This window comes from Gasterosteus aculeatus, chromosome X (genome assembly GCF_964276395.1).
Source record: "Gasterosteus aculeatus chromosome X, fGasAcu3.hap1.1, whole genome shotgun sequence".
NCBI lineage: Eukaryota > Metazoa > Chordata > Actinopteri > Perciformes > Gasterosteidae > Gasterosteus > Gasterosteus aculeatus.
The window spans coordinates 1925970-1951280 of NC_135698.1; the positions used below are offsets into that span (position 1 = coordinate 1925970).

At 46.3% G+C, this 25311-nt stretch overlaps 1 protein-coding gene across 2 annotated transcripts in view; it reads right to left on the reverse strand.

The window, feature by feature from the left end:
* The window catches only part of LOC144382929 (sphingomyelin phosphodiesterase 3-like), a 37593-nt gene that overhangs the window by 6676 nt on the left and 5606 nt on the right, over positions 1 to 25311 (reverse strand). For both annotated transcript variants that reach the window (XM_078082239.1, XM_078082240.1), the window contains 4 exons: positions 12253 to 12992; positions 10074 to 10325; positions 9001 to 9958; positions 525 to 600 (listed from right to left, as the gene is read on the reverse strand). In XM_078082239.1, coding sequence (XP_077938365.1) covers positions 525 to 600; positions 9001 to 9958; positions 10074 to 10325; positions 12253 to 12554 — 1588 coding nt within the window. In that variant the 5' untranslated portion in view covers positions 12555 to 12992. The remainder of the gene's footprint in view (positions 1 to 524; positions 601 to 9000; positions 9959 to 10073; positions 10326 to 12252; positions 12993 to 25311) is intronic.

A 25311-nucleotide genomic window follows, 5' to 3' on the forward strand; every position in this document is an offset into this window, starting at 1 on the left:
TGGAGCCGGGGGGGGTGGCGGGGGGGGGCCTGATCGCTGTATATCCGCCTATGTGTGGGATACGTTGCTAAATGTACGTGTTCTAACCGGATGGAATGTGGATGCTCTCAGAGAGCGAATCACTCAGTGTGGTATTAAGCTCCCTGTTTGCTCCCCCCCGATACCGAACCCCCCCCGAGGCTCTACGTCTGATGTATCTTTAGAAGCAGCCCTGCTGCTGCCGTGTTTAGTCTGGAGAGGCGTAGAAGGAGCCCAGAATAGCAGGCCAAAGGGGGGGGAGGTGGGGGGGGTGTCTTTGGTCTGAAATGAGGGAGGCATCGAGCGGAGGCTTTAAATAGGGCCGTGACGCCGCGCGCGGCTCGAGCAGGTTGCCACGGGAACAGCCCGGAGGAGACGCGCAGAGATCTCCTTTTTTGGGTGGAGCGCACACGCGTTGTCCGGGCGCACAACTGGAAGTCGAATCCACATGTCCGCGTGCGTGTGTGTGTGTGTGTGTGTGAGACAGCGTGAGAACAGGACTGTACCTTCTATGGCGTGGAGGTGCGTACAGGTGAGGTATCCCACGACCCTCTGCTCCTGGTGGGAGGTGCCCACGTGGACCTGCAGGGAGGACCACAAGCAAACGTCACGCACACGTGTTTCTCCGCCCGGTTCAGAGGGCCGGCGAGCGTGAAGCGCCGGCGCCGGTGCCGAATCAAGTTCAAAACAAATTGCATTCGGTGAAGTAATCGTGTTATAGAATTATGACTTGTGCATCATAACAGCTGGTAGTTACACGACAATTACCTCAAATGAGCTTCAGTCCATCGTCCATGTTACTTATAAAACAGGTGAATGTCACTCAGCACATTTCCTCGAGTTCTATATTTGATCCGGGACTTTATTCACAAATTGGAGGTTTTGTAAAAGCGAAGTTGTAGCATATTGGCTTCTTATTGTTGTGATCTCTCCCATGTCGTTTCTTTTGACGATTATTGCATTTTCAGTGAAGTGAAGAGTGGAGGCCCGGCGGCTCTGAAGGGCCGGCGGGTGGATGCAGACAGGGTGGAGGAATGAACGGGTGGTGAGTTTGCAGTGGGCGGAGGACGCCGTGACGCTGAGCATCATCAGGTTGGGCGGGGACGAGGTGAGCTGCTCCTAAAGCCGTGGAAACGTTTCTACAACAAAAAAAAAACCCCGCTGTCGCCTGTTACAGAAAACGGGTGATTTGCTGTTTGATCTCAAAGCTGCACGGAAAACCGACCCGGGCCGTAATACGGTGGTGCAGATGGTGGATGGACAGAAGCGCAAAAGCTCCATATTGTGTGTCTCCAACTCAGTGTGGGTCTGCATGAGTCATGACGCATCCGTGTAAGTGTGTCTGATCCCTTAGCTCTCCTGCTACATGATGGATGAATAACCGGGAAACAGGCCTAGGGGCCCCAAAGCGTCAGGGGGGGCCGCCGCCGCCGCCGCGGAAATGTGACTCGAACGGACAACGAACCGACGAGGAGGAGGCTCCAAAACAACCACGGAGAAACACGATCAGAAGAGACGGGAAATGCAGAGAGAGCGGAAACAACCGCTCGGTGTTCTCGCCGTCTCTCACACATGACTTCTCAGCGTCAGCCCTCGAGCCAGCCGAGCCGCGCTTGCGTTCAAGCCAAAGCGATGTGCGTAAACTATAAACAGTTAATGTCTTTTTCGATTGAGGAGAGACTTCAGCTGCTCTTCTCTCCAGGTGGGACTTTTCCTTTAGACACGCAAGAGGCTCGACGCTCAATAAATGGAAAAAAAAAGGGCTGCTTCGGCTTGCGGTCTGCAGGAGGCTCATAAAGAAAAAAGCCGTGATGCAGCATTAGGTTGATTAGATGACCACGATAACCAAACGCGAGGCTCACGTTGTGGACGGAAACACAGTAAACGTGTAAAAGATTTAGGCACTAATTCAATTTCCCCTAATGGATGAAGTATTTCAGAACAATAATGGGATTGAAGAGGAGAAAAGGGCTCTTCCCATCTGGTTAAATGCACTCAGATGGTTCATTGACTTTTCTAATAATATTGCTTATGATCCCTCTTACTTAATTCATACTTAATGGAAATGCTCTTTATTGCACAGTTGGAACACGGCCGATGGCATGTTGTCTTTTTGCAACCGATAAATGGAAGTTAGAATATATATATACAGTAATCCCTCGTTTATCGCGGGGGTTACGTTCCGAAAATGACCCGCGATAAGTGAAATCCGCGAAATAGAAAACTTTTTTTTTTTTTTACAATTAGCAACTATTACATGTAATACAAATACAGTGACTCGCGTGTAGGCCGTTTCACTGCCCTTCAGACTGGGCCGCTGCATCCTGACTGCGCTCTGCAGTGTTCTCTTCTTCTGAAGCCCGCGGTGCAGGTGTGTTTGTTCGGGAGAAGAACATAGTGACAGGCAGCTGTTGTCGCTCTTTTTTCTTCTTTGCAAAAAGATCCTTGTACACCGACATGCCACCATCGATTACGTTGGAGAACTGTAATGAACGGCTCGGGAGTGAGTTTTTAGCAAATCAGAATGCAGAGCACAATGCACCAAAAAAAAAAAAAATGCAATATGAAAATCCGCGAAATAGCGAATCCGCGATAAGTGAACCGCGAAGTGGCGAGGGATCACTGTATACATATATACATCTGATATACATATATATATATATATATTTCTACACACACAATCTTTCTCCCTCCATGTCTCCAACTGTCCTCATTCTTTCCCCTTCGCACTCTATCAATATTTCAGGGGCTTATATATGCTTCAATAGATGTGTGTGCACCCTGAAACTGACAAGAGACCAGGGGGATTCGTGTGTGTGTATTTGTGTTTGCGCCTGTGTGTGTGTGTGTGTGTGTGTGTGTGTCTGTGTGCACTCACGCATACCAGAAGTGAATGGATTTTCAATGCGTTTGTATTGTCTGTGGTGTGACGCTGACTGGAGTTCTGTTAAGCGGCGGAGGGGAGCAATTTATTCTGAAACGAAGGGAAGGAATGTATGAGTTAAAATATAATATGAGATGAAATTAGTTCTTTGGAAATGAAAAAAAAGCGAATGAGTCAGAATGCCGGATGTGAGATGCTGAAGCTTGCAAAGACTTCCTCTCGTTACAGGCCGTTGACACGGAACCGAGCGGAACTGAAACGAGCTGTTTTCACACTGGAAACCAACCAAACCGGGCTGAGCTTATCAAAGCCTGAGTATGAACCCTCACAAGCGTGCGTGACTAATTATCTTCACATATGACGAGGAGTGAGCGCAGATTTCACCATGTATTACTTGCATGAGTTTGATCCCTTCACTTGAAAAACAACCTTGAAATAGTTGTGATGATAAACCAGTGGCTTTAAGCAGCAGCGTTTCCACATGTGCTGCTATAGATATCATGTAGTTTTATTTAAATATGTACTGGTGTCTGGATAGAAAGTCACCTGTAGCTGACTGGCTTTCGTTGTACTTTGAAGATCCTCCAACAAACACATCAATTGTTCCCCGTAGCTGCATCCATTTTTACTGTGTTCCATTTGTTACAAACCGTGTATCACACAGTTATTGTGACTTATCGTAACGACGTTTGTTCCAGTTAATGTCCTGTCTCAAACGAGATGAGACAATGTGACGACTAAGTCAAGTTCCAGCCAAGTCAACAGAGAGTCATTCAAGTTGACTTAAGACCTTTAACTTGACTTAACTTCATTAAAATACTTTTGTCACATCACAAACCCTAACTCAAGTTACGGGTCAGTTGAGTCCTGTTGGCTTTGTGCTTTCCCTCCCCACAGCCTCTGTGGATGGTTCTATGTGCTGGTGGTTCTGTGTGCTGGTGGTTCCATCTGATGGTGGTTCTGTGTGCTGGTGGTTCTATCTCATGGTGGTTCTATGTGATGGTGGATCTATGTGATGGTGGTTCCATCTGATGGTGGTTCTATGTGCTGGTGGTTCTATGTGCTGGTGATTCTATCTGATGGTGGTTCTGTGTGCTGGTGGTTCTATCTCATGGTGGTTCTATGTGATGGTGGATCTATGTGATGGTGGTTCTATGTGATGGTGGTTCTATGTGATGGTGGTTCTATGTGCTGGTGGCTCTGTGGGCTGGTGGTTCTATGTGCTGGTGGTTCTATGTGCTGGTGGTTCTATGTGATGGTGGTTCTATGTGCTGGTGGTTCTATCTGATGGTGGTTCTATGTGCTGGTGGTTTTATCTGATGGTGGTTCTATGTGATGGTAGTTCTATCTGCTGGTGGTTCTGTGTGCTGGTGGTTCTATCTGATGGTGGTTCTATGTGCTGGTGGTTCTATCTGATGGTTCTATGTTCTGTGGTTCTATCTGATGGTGGTTCTATGTGCTGGTGGTTCTATCTGATGGTGGTTCTATGTGCTGGTGGTTCTATGTGCTGGTGGTTCTATGTGATGGTGGTTCTATGTGCTGGTGGTTCTATCTGATGGTGGTTCTATGTGCTGGTGGTTTTATCTGATGGTGGTTCTATGTGATGGTAGTTCTATCTGCTGGTGGTTCTGTGTGCTGGTGGTTCTATCTGATGGTGGTTCTATGTGATGGTGGTTCCATGTGATGGTGGTTCTATGTGATGGTGGTTCTATGTGACTGTGGTTCTATGTGATGGTGGTTCTATGTGACTGTGGTTCTATGTGATGGTGGTCCCTGCCGTACACCTGCTTACTACTCGCAATGTCTGAATCATTTCTGTCGTATGTGTTGTTCATCTTCTACATTGTTCATTCTGTACACATGACGTCATCGTAGTCGATCCATCAGGAGACGGATCGTCCTCTGACGTTCTCACTAAGGTTTCTTCCCTTTTCCCCGATGAAAGGGTTCTCATTGTTTGGGGAGTTGTTCCTGTGCCGATGTGAGGGTTTCGGGACAGAGGATGTCACATGTGTACACACTGCAAAGCCCTCTGAGGCAAATTTGTAATTTTGGGCTCTACAAAATAAAATAAAATGAAGTGAATTGACTAACCAATTAACAAGATTTCTGTGAATAAATGAAATGGACTTTAAAAGTGAATAGTGTTCTTTGTGGCCAGGTGTTGGTTTGGGGAATTGACCCATTGATTTCCATTCTACCTCATCGACATTAGTGTGTTCCCGTCCATAGTAATGATTTGTACTGTGTATTTACACACATGCAAACACACACACACACAACTCTTCAACCATAAACACAGTAGTTTGAAGTAATTATAAGAGGGGATAAATGTTGAGCTCAAAAGCTTTAATTACAGACCGCGTCGGCGCTCCCTTCAGGGAAACACTTTAAATGAATTTCTCTAGCGCTGCCTCTCCAATCTCCTTCTAGTCTGTCACAGCAAACTAAAGACACTCCTCTTCACTCATCACCAACAAATATCCTAATGCACACCTCTGGAAACATCAGAGTCTTGGGATATCTTACGCAGACGTGTACAAAAAACGATGCACGCGTACGTACATCTGTCGATTGAAGCTAGCCGCTAACGGAAAGGAGCCGTCCGATCGCTCAACGCGCTGATGTCCTCAACATTTGTCTTCGACAAACCGCGCTGAGGTTGAATAATAAATGGCCCCCTTTCTTTGCCGATTTCAAGGAAAATATGAATTCAATCTGCTGTTCATTGACTGTGATAAGTCAAGCAGCCATCTTGTGCCGTTCACGCAGGGTCAGAGGAGTAAACGGGGAGCCGGCGCTCTGATGCACGTAACGCTGCTCGGATCCAACAGGACGAGACGATGCAAAAGGGTTAAACGGCTACGGATCCGTACAAAACTGAAGTAGAGCCGCTCTGGAGTCGGTTCTTTCACTCTTCTCTCCATGTTTCGTAGGGACGGATACCCTGTAAGGGATTTTTTTTCTGGAAATTCAAAAAAAAATTCCGTGTGCAACATCTGCATTCATTTAAAGAACGAATAAATAAATAAGAATAAATAAATCAGTATATATGCTGATATTTAACATAAGCGAATAAGGACATAAGGGAAGAGTCTTCTTGTAGCATTAGTCATTGTACAATTTTTTGGGGGGAATTAAAAAAAAAAATTCTGTGTGCAACATCTGCATTTATTTAAAGAACAAATAAATAAATAAGAATAAATAAATCAGTATATATGCTGATATTTAACATAAGCGAACAAGGACATAAGGGAAGAGTCTTCTTGTAGTTTTAGTCATTTTACAATTTTTTTTCTGGAAATTAAAAAAAAAAATTCTGTGTGCAACATCTGCATTTATTTAAAGAACAAATAAATAAATAAGAATAAATAAATCAGTACATATACTGATATTTAACATAAGGGAATAAGGACATAAGGGAAGAGTCTTCTTGTAGCATTAGTCATTTTACAATTTTTTGGGGGGAATTAAAAAAAAAAATTAAAGAATAAATAAATCAGTATATATGCTGATATTTAACATAAGGGAATAAGGACATAAGGGAAGAGTCTTCTTGTAGCATTAGTCATTTTACAATTGTGGCAAGATGTATAAAGTATGTTGAGGTTTGTGTTGGAGAAAACGATCAACTGTTTGCACTTGATCTTGTTCCGGGTGCCTGCTCGCTTCTTACTGAGTCAGTTTATAATTACGTTGTGTCTGAGGTAAACAGTAAACGTGAACACTGATACTACGAGTGCGCACAACAAAAACAATCAAAAGAAAAAAAAAGAGGAAGAATTTTAGGGATCATCCCTTTGACAACGACTTCCGACTGAGCGTCCCGGTTTGTGTTTGATGTGGAAGAAGACACATGGTTCTCCGGTGGCTGTGAACATCAGGCACATCAAATGAAGCGCGCCTAATGAGATGCGCCCCCCCCACCCACCCCCCCGGCTGGCGGCGCCGCGCTGAGCGGTAATGAGCGAGAGCGACCGAAGGGTCACGGAGGGAGAAGGTTCACGCCGCCAAGACGTCTGCGGGACGGAGGGAACATCAAAGACTCGTCTAATCGTGTTATTCATAGATTTACTTCTAAGGGACAGAATATGAGAACGAGAGAGAAGAAATGAACGTCGATAAACGATATTAAATATGACAAAACAACAGGGGGTTACTGGAAAAAATGTTTGTTTAAAAGGCGTTTAGCTGCGATTAGTGGATCTCTGTTTACTGCTATCGTTCAATTTAAAAAAGGAAAAGTAGCTTCTACTGTGAAGAGAGAGAAAACGTGTATTGCATTGACTCGTCTTTAGCTTTATTAGCTGCTATCTTTCAATGAAAAACAAGTCCATCAATACAGAATGGAGGAGGAGGAGTCTTAAATAATAATGGAGGTTTTAGGGAAAATGTGTTTTTCACAGCAGCGAAAAATAACTGGGACTTTTATTGTGGTGATTTAACTCCACTGGTTTACTGCTGCTCCTTTGACCACCAAATATCCCATCACCATCGGACCGCCGCACCAGACACACACACACACACTGGGGGAGGGGGGGGATGACCCCCCCCCAGACGAGGAGGAGGTGGAATGTGAGGTCAGCTCGTTCTCTGCAGTAACTGTCAGCGCGCACGCCGTGATGATGGAGAGCGTCTTTATCGGATCTCGTATAAGTGGAGGCCATGTGTGCACAAACACAGATTTACACACACACGCATGCATGCAAGGTGCACGTCGTGGGAACCAGGCGGCACGTAGCGGGTCCGTCCTGGCGGGAACGGATCCCGTCCACACGCTCCTAATTTAATGACCTTGTTAACCATTAATGACATAAACACAACATCAACATCTCTGATTCGTTGCACGGTGTGTTTGTGAACTTTACATTGTGCACTGATGATTTTTTTTCCTCTCCAGGGGAAAGGGCTTGTTATAGAAGGCGGCAACCAGAGGAGTCGCCGTAATTCCACAGCTTTCACTTACAACCAGGGCTTGAATCTTAAGGATTTGCATCCTACAAGTCGGTACCTTGTGTTTTCTATCAATATTTTTTAATACAATATGCACACAGAAAAAAAACACCGTGGAGCCTTTACGCACCTCCACGAGGGACTGTTTGCAAGGCATTGTGTCGGTAGTGCATGAAACATGCGGCGTTGTTCACACAAGGACATCACATGGGTGAGGTAGTGAAGCGGTAGAAGTAGATCCGCGGTAATTCATGCGGACAGCTGGCAGGTCATTGTAACCCTCTATCTTTCTTTTACAATTGATTTAACAATGAGTTCATTTAGTATAAATAGACTTTAATAGGAGGATTCAATTATTGCATCGCCAACGGTACGGATAGCGGGCGTCAGAGATGAAAGGATTAGCTGCTGGCTGAAACGGCACCAAGCAGTAATCAGAGCTTAGACGAATGTGTGCTGCGGGGAAATTATAAAATGAGGTCCGCTGTAACATTCACTTCTAATTCAGCTTACTTTGACATGAAATGAGAGAATGATTAAAAAAAGGGGATGTTTCCCATGTTACGTCGGCGGTGAACAGGGAGGAGACAATCGGAGTTGTCTGATTGTCTGACAAAAAGCCGGGCGGTCTAAATATAGACCGGAATATTAGTTATGACATTTCCCAAAGTGGTCACGGCGCTAACCATCCAGAGGCGACTCCGAAAACCACTTTGCGAGACCGTAGCAAAGTGACACAAAAGGTCGATCCGGCTCAACGCTGCAGAAGGAAGCGCGAGCCCAGCGCCATATCGGCTCAACCTTTGGTTGAGGTACGATAGCCCGTTTCAAAACGATTTGCACAAACCCACAGCGTCACCCGTTTCATGCCGGGACACGGTCTTCATATACGAAGTTAATCCTTGTTAATGTGCCTTCTGAGCCTGCGACGGCATGTGGAGAATTGCGTGGAACCGCGCAGGAGACTACGGCGCATTTTAAGGGGTCGAAGTGGTCTGGCGTGTTGGGGGGAAGGCCATGAGACCGCTTGGTCTGATGACGCCAACACACCCCGAAACATCCAACCAGATTGTATTCACTAGTATTAATTCATTACAGTAACCATGCAACCAAGAGGAAGAGAAAGTACAGCAATAGTTCCTCACCTTGGCAAACAGCGCGCCCTTGGCCGCCAGCGCGTCCTCCCCTCTCCCGTTGGGGTAACACTCAAACCGCGCATCCAGGATCGGGTAGCGGCTCGCCAGCATCAGCCCACTGTTCAGGAACTTGAACCTTGAGCAGCACCCCTTCCAGCCGTACCGGCCGACGTCGCTCAGCACGTAAGGGAAGTAGCGGTGCAGCTGGTGCCGCAGTCTGGTCGTCGACCCGTGGTCAAACACTTCCTGTAGAGCCAGGAAATCCAAGTTGGCGGGGAAAAAGGCAGAGATGTCATGGTCGAATGTCTCATCTCCGTGGCGGCGTTTTCTCCCCGGGCGCTTGAAGATTGACGTGCGGGGGACATGTGAAAGAGTGTTGTTGGAGCATATGCCAACGCCACCGTCGCCACCGTGGTAACGAGCCAGGGATTCCCTGGAGGCCGTCATACTGCCCGTGTCACCCCCCGCCTGCTCCCCGGGCCGATGGTTTCCTGTTTCGGCCTCCTTTTCCTCTGGTTCCGGCTCTGGGGCGCTGATGCTGATCTGGACCGCTGAGGCGTGGAGTGGGCAGTCTGAGGAGGGTTTCGTCTGGGCAACGTCCCCATGCACGGGACAGTCATGATGGTCTTGACCACCTTGAGCCCCCGTGGAATGAAGGGGGCAGTCTGGAGTCTCTCCCGAGGTGGGAAGGGGACAGTCGGAGCTGCCTTTGGTCCCCGCCGTGTGGAGGGGACAGTCCGCTGTCGTGTCTCCTCCGTCCGGGTGGAGGGGGCATTCAGAGGTACCCTGCTCTCCTGCAGAGGGATGCACGGGGCAGTCGGCCGCCCCCGAGGGGTGAATTGGACACTCGGTGAGCGGTTCGGTTTCGGGGTCGGCCGGGCCGTTGGTGGTGTGTGTTTGGTCTGGACGATGGTCCAGAGAGGAGGTGCGGCGGAAGCCCGTGGCGAGGCTGCTGAAGGACGCCGCGCTGACGAAACACAGAGAAGTAACGATTCAAAATGCATTCACTCAATTGACATTTATGACAAAGGGGAATGCTTTCACTTCCTCTAAGAGGAAGACCAGGACCAAGCTCTCTTCACCTGATGGACGTGTTGGTCGGGGAGTCAATGTAGATCTTAATCTGAGGCCGACTGGCACCATTGCGGATCCTCTTCCCAACCTCCCGCGCTCTCCTGTGCGTGTCCGACAGGTTGTTGAACCTGGCGAGGGAATCGGGCAGCAGGCACACGTTGGCACTGCAAAAACAGAAGCTTCTGCCCTGTGGTCTCCATTCCCCGAGGCCAACCCCTCCCGGCCCGGCCTGGCCCTGCTCGGCCTGGTGTTTGTTGGGCCTGCACAAGGGAAGCAACAAAAACACTACATCAGCTCATTGAGGCTGTGGAGCACAGAACTATCCCTCCATAACGTAAGAAAAGAATAGTCCAAATTTTGGCAAATACAGTTGTTCATTTTCTTTTTAGCTCTTTCAACGTGGAGCCTGGACGCAGGCAGAAGCAAAAGGTTCAGCCTCGTTTGCAGAAACGTTGCAGAGCAGTGTTTGTGTGTACAGCTCCGGGGGGGGTTGCAGACAACCGATGGTGGGAGGGGGCTCACCTGTGTCTGTGAGCAAATACCATAAGGCTGCTTATTAAAAAAACAAAGAAGACCTTGAATTACTTCTGTTGTTGATCTGGTGCTAAAAAAAAGTAAAATCTTGGCGGTTATATTATATCGGTAGGATGGAATATTGTCTGCATTGACTTCCCAAATGTATTCATTTATCCTCCTCTTGTGACTCCGTTAGAATCGCTGCTCTTTGATCAAACATCGTGGAAAAACCTGGAACCCTTTCAATCGACCATGAGCTGAATTTACTGGAGACAAACACGCATCGCAGAGGGAAAAGGGAACATCTAATGTTGTGTCCCACTAGGAAATCGGAGTAACCGAGACTGAGTGCTGCTCCTCCGCAGGCCAACAGCATTTCAGATTTTGTGCCACCGTTGAGCGTTTAGACAACTGAACGCCGGCTAATAAGCGATTGAGCTGGAGGCCGGAGCAATGAGCTGAGTCTCTTACTTTTACTTTATCTTCTGCCTTTTGAAATCCCGGGAACAACTTGAACTTAGATATAAAATGAAGGCATGACTCACGAAGTCAAATTCCTATTTGACAGACAGATTTGGAGAAATTGACAATGAAAGTGTCTGTTTCCAGAACAGTTTGGACGGAGAACATCTTGCAGCGGGATAACACCAGCTGCTGGACAATGATTAGGAAATATTGTCTCCCAGTGTTGGCCGTTTCCCATCTTTTTTTTTAAATTAAATTATAGAAATTAAATTTTGCATGAAAGTTAGAACTGCAACGTGTATGGATTTAAGCAGTAGAGGACACCTAGTGGTAGAAATTATAATACATGTGATAATGTTTAGCTTAATAAAACTAGTTTGTGTGTTATTAGATATTATAATACGGGTAGATGAAATCGAGCGTTCTGATTGGTTGATTCAGTCACAAGGGGCGCATTATTGGCCGATAACGTACAGTTAAATCAAAGTAGCAGGTTAAACTTTGCGCGACCGTTAGTTGACATTTCAGCTTTAAGCTCGGTGACAAAGAAAACCCTTAAATCCCACAAACGATCAGTTTTTGGGAAACGAAAGCTTTTCGCAACCGGACAATTAAGGTGGACGCCATGAGCGATGTGAATGAATGAGACGGCGCGAAACCCAATGCTGTTTACTTGCACGTACGACTACTGAAATGCGATACACAACGTTTCGTGGCTACAACTATTTTGTGCTAAAATGCAGCTATTTACTTAGTAATTATAATTCTAAAAATAAATAATATTACTGTTAGCAACCCTTCCATTTTCATTTATGTATTTTCAGCAATTTAAAAAAATTAATTTCAGCTTTTCATACTTTCTGTATTGGACCACATGTTTGGTTCAAGCATATCATGCTCCTCTGACGTAAGAGAAGAAGAACGCACAGCTTTTTTGATTAAGCTTTCAACTTTAACTACACCAATATGTAATGATCCTCGTGCAGAACCTCCACTGCACGTATGAGCGAATCCACGGCCGCGTCCGAGGCTCCGGCTGTCGGCTTTAGTGTCGTTAAGGAAGAACGATTGAATTAGAAGTGCAACGTCGTAGTGTGCTTTGCAAAAAGATTTAACACGACAGGCTTTAATTCAAACGTTATTCATGTTCACTTTGGCTTTGTGGTTTCAATCAACGTCAGAGAAATTGAGGAAGTGAACACCAACCTGCGGTGGGTGTACAGGTAAGGCTGGCGGACGGCCTGCAGGGGAGCCCAGATGACGAAGCCCAGCAGGGCCAAAGGTAGGGAGGCGAGGAGGAGGAGGAGGTAAAGCGGCGCAGAGACCAGCACGCACAGGGTGAGGAAGGAGCACGGGTCCCGGGAGCGCCGGCGCTTCTCCAGCGACGTGGCCACGCACGAGGCCAGGAGCTGGTCCAGGAGCCAATAGCAGGGGAACACCAGGCTCCACGACAAGCCATCCAGGAAGTGCAGACAGGCCCCGGAGTAAGGGGTGGCGTGGAGGACCATTTCTTTCCTTTCCTTCCTCCCTCTTTCTTCTGCTCTCTGTCGCTTTCTCAAACCCTCAAACCCTCAAACCTTCATCCACATGCACTGTGCCAACAAGCAAAGGCCAATCTGTTCCAGAGTGTGAATGAATATATTAAGAACTCCCACTGAAATGTAGAAGCTCTCCCCTCCTCGGAGTGGGTACACTACATGGTTTGGTGAGGATTTTTTCACAGACAAGCTTGTCTTAGTATCAACTCCCCTCCCTCAGCAATTACACCTCGTACGAGGGGGGGTGAAGGAGCGCGGCCGGCAAGTAGGAGGTTTCCATCACAAGACCGCCTCTGTTGATGAAGAGTCTACGCCAGCGAGGCCTCCAGTGGCCTCCAGAGGGAGCGGCCGTGAAACTTCCTCCGGCCGCTGAGCATCTCCTTGTCCTTAGGACCTACAGGAAGTGAGCTGATCGATAGAAAGGAGAGAGAGAGAGAGAACAAAAACCAGGAAATCAGTGATGGACTTGCTGCGTGTCAAACATCTCCTAACGTTTGTGAATGTGTGATAAGGAAAGAGAACGTCATGTGAAGGACAGCTGTCAATCCAACTGTTATTGTGCTGTAAGAAGAAGGAGAGAAGTTGATTGACACTTCGACCAGCGACATGGAGCAGCCGGGATTCACACCATCAACCCTGAGGTTGCTGGTACGCACCCTCTCTACTCCATCCCCACAGTCACCCCCTAAATAAAATTTAACGTACCTGTCTTTTCCGTTTACATTGTCATGTTCGCTTCAATATTTTTTTAATCTTATTTTACTTTCTTATTTTATTATATTTCATTCTTATAATCGCACCAAGACAGATTACCGTAAGGATTTACACAACGTCGATTGGCTAGTTTGCAGAGGCTAACTGTTTGTTTGCTGATGTAAAACCACAGAACACAAAGATGACTGAATAGTGGGTCAGTCCACGAGTCCTGCTGACTCACCAACTAGCTGTTCCACTACAGCAACAACTCAACGTGGTAGGAAACGTTGGCTGTGCTCATATAAATAAACCAGGTCCAGAATGACAATCAATGTAATTACCACTACAGCATGAAAAAGGCTTCCTGCCCCCCAGCGCACTGAACTGACAATCAGTGAATGACTGTGACACCAAAACAAGCCACTCTGGGTAAAATCAATGGTCCAAATAATGAATAGAAAGAATTAATTCATGGCGACAGTCTGGGGGGGTTTGGGACGAGCAAAGAACCCGACTCCGGAATCCACCCAACCGCAGCGAACCCCCCCATTCAGCCGCCCCACACCCAACGCGACGCATCCCTTTCGGTTGGTCGCTGGCCGCCGTCGCCGCCTGGTCGAACTGCCCGGTCGGCTTTACTGGTTTGACGCGAGACTGTCTGGCAGATTAGCGGGACGACGGACAGCGCTCTCACGTTCAGCCACCCGGCAGCCAGTGAAGCCGTGTTCGGGGTTTAGTGGCTCAGGTTTAACGAAGATGGCTGGCTGGGTAATTGGTTGAAGCGCTGGTTGACCCACTGAAATCTGTTAATCGCTGGTCTCCATGAACAGGGACGGAACACGTCGGTGACTTAGTGAGAGCGAGCAAACAGCAGGCTGACATCCCTACACTCCAATTCAGATCCACGCCAATTCCCCCTTTTTGCTGCCGCCTGAGATTAAATCCGTCCGCCCATTAACAGAAGCTGTTTACGGCTCAGCGATTCGCCCAAAAAATACACGGGGAAACATTTTACATGATCCATTTCATTTTGTTATATTAACAGTGCTTTTGTTTTTCTTCAGTACAGAATGAAAATAGTTAGCAAGAAAAAACGTATTCTTATATTAATAGAAAATAAAGAGAAAGTTACTCATTATTCTGCATCGGTCTCTCAAAGACAAAACCCCATTTCATCCACACTGAAAAAAATGATTCGGACCCCTTTTAAATATTACTTGATTTATTCAAAGTTATTTCACTGATTTGAACGTGTTATTGAATCCTACTTATCTTTTTTAATTAATCCTAACACATTCTTCCATGGTTTACAAAAAGCTAATTTCCTTCATTTAAAAGTTACATGAAAGAAATGTGTACATTTCGAAACCACATTCAACTTCCACATCTGCGCATGTGCGACCACAAACTGCCCCTGGAGGACGCGGGAATCTTTCTCGCGGGAATCTATCTCACTTTTAAAGATTTGCTGTATCTCCTGGCTGTCTGGGTATCCAAGGCTCTACGTTTTCAGTAAGTAAACATCTTAAATTCATGGCTGTATTTTATTTTCACTTTAACCGGATTTAGTTGCCACCAAGAAAAGTAGTTGGCTGTCTGCTGTGTGTTAATAAAATGTTAACTGAGGCCTTCAGCTGCTAACGTTAGCTTAATGTTGCCTACATCATTAAGGCTAGGTTAGCATTATTAGACTAATTTAAGTGAAAATAATTATCTAACTGGTGCTGATGCTATCAATATAAATGTGTGATGCATCAAATCCTTTTCTTGTTTGACTTTCTCGTGAGTTTGTGGCCTCTAAAAGTCGAACCTAACCAATGTCAATTGACTAGCTAACGCTACCTGATAGCTAACGCTACCTGATCGCTAACGTTAGCTAACGCTCGCTGGCTAATGTTAGCTCACGTTAATAGCTTGTAGCCTGACCTTCCCGGCTTTCTCGGCATGTAGAAAGGTTTAACGTTACGGACCCACTTTGTGTATTTTTAACTTTAACCTATCAGTGCAGTAATTTTAGGAGGAACAATAACTAAACTGAAATCCTATTGATAAAGGTGCACTTGCTGCTCTCTGGCGCCAAATGGGTTAATGTTAACAGCCATTACGTGAGTCGCGCGCGGCTCTGCTCAACTATTATTGGAACTCATAATTGTCCAAACAACCTACATTCCCAATTAGGCTTAGAAGGAAAAACATTCTACTGCTGTAGTTTTAAGAATGTGATCAACATTTTAAATTTAAACAAAAACGACGCTGAAAAAATAAAGAAAAAGAGCTGGTTAGGCTTAAATTAAAACATGGTTTGTCTTTGTTATATGACATAATTAAAAAGACAGTTTCATTTTACAGGAACATACTTTTAGGAGGCTGTTTTTTGTTACCTTTCCTTTCTGTTGTTACACTAAACGCCAATAATGTCATCTATTTAACGAACCATTGGCTCTAGTTTACATTTACCCAACAGAGTGGTATCGACCATATCATCTAATTATTGGCAAGCAAGTAAAACAACTGTGTAAGCTCTATTCCTATAAGAACTGTAATCCTTCATTTCAAGAATGATTTCTCTAGACGTGTTTATCAGTGTCGTATATCCATCAGTGAGCAGTGTAACTATCGCAGCAAGAAGCAGTGGAAAAAAATGAGGTGGAGACCAGCAGGAAAAAAAGAGAAAACAGTTAAGTTAATTAAAATATCAGCGCTGCGGCTTTTCCTCATCTTCCTCGGTTGCCATTGGGACGCAGACAGCTCACCGAGATGATTGACAAGTGGAAAAACCGAGAGGAGAGAGACTCGCTCGTTCAATTTAAGGCTTTATTTCTATATTTTCTATACTGTGCTGTGTTAAACCCCATGACCTGCAATATCTCAAATCATCAACCGTTTAACGAGACTCTGTAAAGAGTTTCCTCTTATTTGGAGCAACAACCGAGGACAGAAATACTCCCGTCAGTCACTGCTGATGCATCAGCGAGCACAAACTGTCACAGTTAGTGTTATTAGGGGAAACGGAGCGATGCATAATTCATGACCAAACACACGGGCTCATAGGGAGGGACGGAAATACTCGGTGGAGGCAAAAGATCCAAAAGAGTGTCAGCAGACACTTTGGTGGCTCATTCAGTGACAGTAACACACCTCATGGAGCAGTGCAAACACATGCAGACTCACACTGCATGTAAATATCCACACTGAGTCCGGTTTGTCCGTCGTTCTGCACTGTGCTGAGGAGTTGAAGTCCGTTAGTTAGACAGATAAACAAAAACCGACCACTCGCTGGCCAGACAACCCTGTGGTAACGACCTGTCCATCACAAGGTGGAACCGCCCCACTTTGCGGTCTATTTGACTCAACGGACCACGATTTGCTTAAAGGTACATGATGAGGCATTGAAAACTGCGGAAATAAATGAAAAAGACAGAGGTAGGAGTCATTTTCTCATTGTCTTCTGTAGAACCAGAGGAGTCGCCCCCTGCTGGATATTTGAGAGAATGCAAGTTTAATGTAGTTCCGGATTGGCCTCATTTCTCAGAACCGGATGTTTCCATCTGAGAAGAACGCTGCGTGTGCATTTCTACCTCAGGTTTAGATACTTCTGTATCTTCTGGTTAGACCTTAGAGGTCTGGGTTACCCAGGCGAGAAACTGGATCATGTATTTTGAGGGCTTATTCTGGATTCCTGTTTAAAATATCAAGAGCTAATCTCAAAATGTTACTAGACCAGATTCATTTAATGCAATGCAGGATAATTCAGCAGTTATTGGTTTGTTGAACAATTAACAGCCTGAGATTTGAGAGTTGAGAGACGACATGTAATGTTACTATAATTAAAGGTTATCATTATTTGATATCTGTTGGGCAGAATAAGGTCAGAATGATCTGTAGGTTTCTACACAATATTGATTAGTGCCCCTTTAAGGATGGAGGGGACTCAAATGTTACATTTCTGTGAGTTTATGGCAAACTAATAATGGTTGGCCTTCGGCTAAAACATTCAATAGTTGTAACTTCAGACAAAACCTTCCTATTCTTATTATTGTTTGACCAAACATGTTAATTTGATGTAGTACAAGGTCATAAACCATCAAAAACATATTAGGTTGTCAGAGGTGCAGAAGAACTAACTAAATCACAAGAATAATCTTTCAGAAAGTGGCTTTTTAAAATAGTTGTATTACATTTTGATAGCGAGGTGGGTCTGAGAGAGAGACAGAGACTAATGTTGAACATATTTATGAGTGGTGCTTTAGTTTAAGAGCTGTGAGGGACTTTGTCTCCCTTTTAGCCAAAAACAATGACACATCTTCAAAATGACCTTTACCATCATTTTCACACATAATGACGAATGTGACTAGAACGAAACAAAATGACACAAAGGGCTGCTAACAGACAACAACAAAGGCCACATTTTATTTTTGCCTTTAATTTGCTTTCAATCAATACATATGAGCAACGTGGGCTACAGTACACGCTAACGTCCGTAGGGAGGCAAACAGCAACGCTGCATCTCAGCGGAAGGACAAAAGACATTCAGAGGAAGGACACGTGTGTTGGAGAGGCGAAAGGGCCGCGTTCACTTCCTCTGATTCTCGCCCTTTAGCAGCATGTGTGTTATCTGGGTGTGTGTGACGTCTGCGTGGGCGCACAACGCGCATAGACCGGCGCTACATTGCCGCTTCTTAATGTGGCCCTCGTTGTGTTGTGTAGGGAGAGAGATGAGAGCATTGAGCGGCAACCGCACACCGTCCTCTCGCCGTTACTTCAGAGGACATTACATTGACTCACATTCATTTCCTGGAGACAAAAGCCTAAGTTTCCTCTTCCAAACATTACCCAAAACCTAATATATATATTGACCCTGAAAGAACCCTCCTCCATTAGATGAGGACTCGCTCAAACAGACACAAACACACACACAACAACAACCCTAACCTAAATCACATCCAATCTGAACCCTCAAAGACAGCCAACATGTCCTCAATTTATAGGTCCTCACTCTGAAGATCTAAACCTCCAACTGGTCCCCAAATGCATATTTCCTCACAATCAAACACACGTTTCTCAGATGAAGTTTACTCCAGGAGCATCTGCTGGACCAGCCGGCAATTCAGAACTTGCCACATGCACAAATAGGAACGTGCACACACACACACACACACACACAATAAACAAAGACGAGTGACGTCACTGTGCTCTCGGCATGCTCCAGGGAGTTCTGTTGTCATGGCGACCCCCAGTCACACGGACTCGGGAACTGTACTAGTGCGGCCGCCTGTACCGAGGACACACAAACCCGTCTCTGGTGTTATATCTACACAATATGTTGCAAAACTCCAAAGCAGAGCCGGGGATCAAACCACCGGTCGTCGTGTCGGAGGACGACCCCCCCCCCCGCTCGCCCGTCTTCCTTCTCGAGACGCCAAAGCGATGGATGAACCGCCTCAGAAGTTGAGGCTGAGATTTCATTTTTAAAATATTTTTGTATGTATGAAATTAAAACACCTTAAATATCCATGAGTATCTCGAGCGGATCAAGGTTCAGGCCGTCCTCCTTTTCCTCTGTGTCTGTTTCTTTCAACAGTGTAATGATGGTCTTATAACATGTTCCGTGGGAGCTTACAATACCGTCAGACACAATTTAATCAGCGCTGTAATTTGATCGGGACCTGCTGCCATCTTTGTTTGAGCAACATTGCCGCTCACATGGCAACAAACAAATTGGGCTTTGGGTGAACTGCTCACGAGCAACGAGAAAAATAAAGAAACGGCAGAATTATTTTACAGCTAGTTTTCTTTTCAGGTTTAATCGCAGACAATATCTTGGAAACATAGTTCCAAGAAATCGTGGCTATGTAATTACAAGAACATTCGACACGGAATATCTATAATTCGGAGTAATTGAGTTAGAACGCCCAATAACTGAGCACGGTTACGGCTTTGAGTCTGACCCGTGACCTTTTGTTTCATGTGGTTTCGGGTCTCGGTCTGGCTTTGTGTGTCCTCTCCTACATTCTCCGTCTCTCTCGCTCATGCACGTCATCTTAATAAATCGCTCTGCAGAGCAGCAGAGCGTCACCTCCAGACCTTTGTATCAGCGAGGGAGGAAGTTCTCTTTCTACCATTTACTCTGCTTTTGTTTGATTTAGGACCCGCTACGTCATTCGCTGCCACCGCGACATGTTCGCACCATAATGGGACGTCGTTAGTTGGGCTTGAAGCGCTTGAAGCAACCCCCGATCGGAGAGGTCAACAGCGGAAGTGGGGGAGGAGGCGGTGAGGCTGAAGAACGCCGCCATTAACGAGACTTTTATGACCAAGTCGCGGACAAACGGCCTGATACACTCACCTGCATGAAGTGCTCATAAGTGCAATGGCGAACACCTTTCTGTGAAAGGTTGAAAATGATTGGCCAGTTGGTTTTACGCAGCCCCAACGCCTCTCACCATGGACACAAACCGTGTGTGCCTCCCTTCTGGGTGGAGGCTGCAGTATATCACTGTACAAATACAGTTTCTTCCCATCTGCAGGTGGGTTCATCAACGTTTTAATGTGCCGATTTAATATTTGGTAACCGTATTTTATCATAAATTTATGAATCTTCATATTTCACTACAATCACTGAGCAAATTCTGTTGAATGTGTGTTAGAAAAAATGGACTTGAAAGAAATGGAAGAGAGTCAATAAAACCTTACAACATTAGCTAACACAGCCACCATGCTGTTCCTGTTCCTGTCTGATAAAATCATCCTGAAAAAAAACACTTTCATAGATTCTCTGTCCACTAAGACAGAACAATAATTTCATTTACGCAACAATGTGTAACTCACTTGGCAATAAATATGCCAAGTTTTTGATGTTGTTAGTATATCGGCTGGTTCTGTAAAGCAAAGCTCTTACAGATTCTATGTTTCATTACTCCTTTCTTTAGTAAAGTCAGTACTCATCTTGCCTGTTTGTGCTTCTCTTCCCCACTGACTTTGTACCACTTACTGACGTGGCAATCAAACAGAGAGGCGGTTTTCAAAGTACAGTAAAGCACACAATGAGGTCAATTACGTCTGCAAGAGTTGCTAATGTCTTCCTTCCTTGCTTTCAAATGATTGTCTCCCTCCCATCCATTAATGCGAGATGATTAGAGCCATTACAAAATAACCCGATCCATTCAGCCCTACTTACGCTCAGCGGATTACATTCATGACTCGCGTTCAGCCCCCTGGGCAGAAGTCCACGTAGGCCGGCAGTAAGCGCTGGATGACTTTGTGTTCTGCTTTCTTGACCACTGCCATATTATACCTATCGTCGACATATACGGACTGGACAACTGGCTAGGTAGCTGGTTGGCTTGTCCATCTCCAGAGGCTCCCCGGGCCCCTTAACGAGAGCACACTGTGTGGGATGGGTTGAATCTTTTATCAGCTAAAATGTATGCAAGAGCCATTGTGGTACCCAACAATACTGCAAGAGTGCTGCAGCAAACACTGTGATGTCATCATTTAAAAGATATTTTTCCAGTGCTTGTATGGTTAATATACCATAATAATATTAGTGCTGAGCAAAGATGAAAAAATTGAATCGATTAATCGCTGGACTTTTCTGTGATTAATAGTGATTAATCGCATTATGCGCAAAATGTAATAATTCAATGAAAACTAGTGTATTGCACACTTTTATTTTAAAGTAATGTTACCAGAACAATATAGAAAGAAACATTTGTCTTTTATCAGGGAACAGTATAATGCAGCATATGTTCAGTAGGAAGGGTCCCTATGAGGTGGTGTACTCCGGGCTCCTAGTACCACAGGCTCCTAGTACTACAGGCTCCTAGTTATCCTGGCTCCTAAGACTCTAGGCTCCTAGTACTACAGGCTCCTAGTACTCCAAGCTCCTAGTACTCCAGGCTCCTAGTACTACAGGCTCCTAGTACTCCAAGCTCCTAGTACTCCGGGCTCCTAGTACTACAGGCTCCTAGTAATCCGGGCTCCTAAGACTCTAGGCTCCTAGTACTCCGGGCTCCTAGTACTATAGGCTCCTAGTACTCCAAGCTCCTAGTACTCCAGGCTCCTGGTACTACAGGCTCCTAGTACTCCAAGCTCCTAATACTCCCGGCTCCTAGTACTACAGGCTCCTAGTAATCCAGGCTCCTAAGACTCTAGGCTCCTGGTACTCCGGGCTCCTAGTACTATAGGCTCCTAGTACTATAGGCTCCTAGTACTCCAAGCTCCTAGTACTCCAGGCTCCTGGTACTACAGGCTCCTAGTACTCCAAGCTCCTAATACTCCCGGCTCCTAGTACTACAGGCTCCTAGTAATCCGGGCTCCTAAGACTCTAGGCTCCTAGTACTACAGGCTCCTAGTACTCCAAGCTCCTAGTACTCCAGGCTCCTAGTACTACAGGCTCCTAGTACTCCAAGCTCCTAGTACTCGAAGCTCCTACTACTCCAGGCTTCTAGTACTCTAGGCTCCTAGTACTCTAGGCTCCTAGTACTCCAGGCTCCCGGTACTCTAGGCTCCCAGTACTACAGGCTCCCAGCACTACAGGCTCCTAGTACTACAGGCTCCTAGTACTACAGGCTCCTAGTACTCTAGACTCCTAGTACTCTAGGCTCCCAGTACTCTAGGCTCCCAGTACTCTAGGCTCCCAGTACTACAGGCTCCTAGTACTTCGGGCACCTAGTATTCCGGTGATATATAATTTGTAGTGGTTACAAATAGCTCTGCTTTTATCGACTGCGCCACCTGGTAGGGCTTTCAAGTGAAAATGTCTACTTAAAAGCGTGATACTTTTCTAGATTTTCTCGGTTGACGTGTGCAGCAGTTATAAGAACGACCCAAAGCTCAAAAACATCCTGTTAACGCACGAGACAATGCTGAAGTTAATGGATACATTATAGATCACAAACGGAAACATGTTTTCCTCTCTTCATTCACTCATTTAATTTAACTTCCGTTTTCAATTTCATGGTTGTTTGTCCTACGGATCCGCGCCTTCTGTGCTCTCCCTGCGTACACAGACACACACACACACACACACACGATCACATGAAGTCGTCAATACTTGACCGGGGCATTGGGCTGCACGTTAAGTACAAAAAACCCACATACACATCAGCCACACACGCACATGCACGCTCCACTCCGTCCTCTCTGGACTGTCTGCAAACGGAGCGCTATGAATCGTTCAGCATCGATTTGCCCTACATTTGTTCCAGATGTATCAGCTTCTGTGTTCATCCACTTCACGACGCGGATTCCAGGCCTGGGAAGCGTGTCACGTTTTAATCAACATACCCCCTTTTTCACGCGTGCTACTAAGTCGAACTTTGGCCAAACACTCTCAACGCCGCACTCAACACACTTGTTTGTGATGACCAGGGACTTTAACCACGCTCGGCTTCCTGCTCAAACGGACAGAAACTGGAGAGAACCCCCATCATGTGGCCTAAATTAGAGAAAGTCATTTCATGCTTCGTGTAGCAACGTCGTGCATTTGCTTTGATTCAGAGGTTCAGATTGAAGACCCTGTACATCAGCTCTGCTACTGTTAAAAACGGTGGGAAAACCTTTTCCCACATTGTGTTGTGACTGCTGAGCGTCCGAGGAAAAGCGGTAAAACAAGTAGCCACGTGGCACAAACGGCAATGACAGGGAAAACGGGAACTTTCTAAAGGCAAAAGCAGCCAGCGGACGTTTTCCTTCAAGCATGGCAGAGAAACCAGAATTGAGGAACCGAGGTCAGCTGCTGCTTTACTCGGTACTTTTTTTAATGGAAAAGACGTGTAAAAGCTGAGATTCGACTTTGTCCCTGAAAGCAACTTGTGCTCTGCGCGTCGTTACTTTAAGGATGAATGAAGCGGGAAGCCGGTGGTTCTCGCTGACGTCGGCGGGCGTAAACCGACCCGTTGACCTTCCCCTTATCGTGGCGTTTCCTCTCACAGCAGCGCATGGGTCACTGAGGGGGGGGGAGGATCGCCTTTTTTACACCATCCATCCATCCATCCATTGTCAAACCGCTTATCCTGCACACAGGGTTGCGGGGGGGCTGGAGTCCATCCCAGCCAACTTCGGGCGATAGACAGGGTACACCCTGGATTGGTCGCCAGCCAATCGCAGGGCAACACAGAGACACACAACCATTCACACTCACATTCACACAACTACGGGCAATTTAAAGTCCCCAATTAACCTGATCCCCAGAGCATGTCTTTGGACTGTGGGAGGAAGCCGGAGAACCCGGAGAGAACCCACGCAGACACGGGGAGAACATGCAGACTCCACACAGAAAGGCCACTGGGCGGAATCGAACCCAGGACCTTCTTGCTGTGAGGCGACAGTGCTAACCACCACGCCACCGTGCCGCCCTTGCCTTTTTTACACCTTCTTCTACAAACGTGTAGCACACGCACAGGAATAGAAAAGTCCCATTTCAGAAAGCGGAACCGACACAGAGGTTAAAGCTAGCGACGGTCATCTATAATAGAAACATGCCATGTCGTGTGAGTCAAAAAGCGCTGGTTCCTCCTCCACGCCGCTGCCCATTTCTCCTTTGACAGCCTTTTCTTTCCGTCTCCGCTCCATTAGTCGCCGTACTCGTGACGTCACTTCCCGCCCGGTGCCACAGAATGGCGTGATGCACCCGAAGGGAATCGACTTCTTTCTCGTCGGTGAACCTTTAGCGGGCGGGGAGGACCGACGGCGAGGACGTCAGGAGCGAGTGACTGCCGGCCGGCTGACGTCATCGCCGCTGAAGGGCGGGTGTTGCTACGGGAAACGGCACAAAGTCCAGGCCCCAAAGACAAACACAGTTATGCGTTTGGTCGGGAGAGAGTCAGGCAAGTGTTTGGCCAGACAGCAGCAATCACTTGGGAGTCTTGGGAATGACCATATTTGGAATGTGGAGGCGTGTCAGTCACAGTAAGCCCCGCCCCAAAGCATTCCCTGCTTCATTGGAGTCTAAATGGACCATCACTTGCTAAATGAACTTAAGCTAGAGCCCATAAACTCATGTTTACACTGTTTACTGAGGGAATCAGTGGAGGAAGGAGTCATTTTCTCACAGGCTTGTATGTGTACAGGGAGTCTCCCCCTGCGGGGGATTAATGGGAAACACCTCAAATAGTACGAGAACTGAACCAGGTGATCACGTCCCAATGTTGAGCTATTACATTATTCATAAACATGACCAATTAACGTTATTCATCACATCTGCACTTTAGCCGGTTCCTCTAATTCTTCTGTTCACACATAAATGTTAGATTTAAAGTACTACTGTATCTTGTAAAGCAATTTCCCCTCTTTACTGTTTATTCACTGAAGCTGTTTCATGTTTATGGTCTTGCTTTACGTTCAATACTAATTCCCCTGCAGGACCAGTAAAGTCATCTAGAGTAATGCATCTTTGGCCCCCTGTTATCCTGGATGGGGGGAAAACGCAGAGGCCTTAAAGTCCCCGGACGTACGCAGGCCGCAATGACGCACTACATGGGCCTATTTAGACGGCAACGAGCAATAAGTGGACGCCGTCAACGCAATGTCCCCCCCCCCCCCCCCCCCCCACTGGTTTGTGGACCACCGTTTTGCGGCATTAAGTCGCGGCGGTTTTGGCAGCGACATCTCGGATCACGCTGGTCGCCGTCTTGAAGTTACGATAGAGGAGAGCAGTGAAAGAGACACCGCCCGGTCTGATGGTGAGTTTGACTCTAAATGGACCATCATTTACTAAATGATTACTAAAAGAAAGATTCTAACAGTCAACAAGCAAGTCTGTTGGACAGTAGATACGATCCGGTAAATGATGCCAATGACGTCTCTACTTTTGATGAAGTAAGTAGCTGCTGGTGCTGATTGACACATTTGAATGAGAAATAACGTCTCCTTGCACCCGAAAGTGAGCCGACCCTGATCGGTGCTGCATCTGCAGCTCTGCATTCTGGGTCCACTCAGCCTCACCTTCAATGCTTTCTTCTTCACATCTGTCACACCCGCTGCTCCTCCCGGAAGGAAAGAGGCAAACCCAGATCCCGCTCTCTGCATC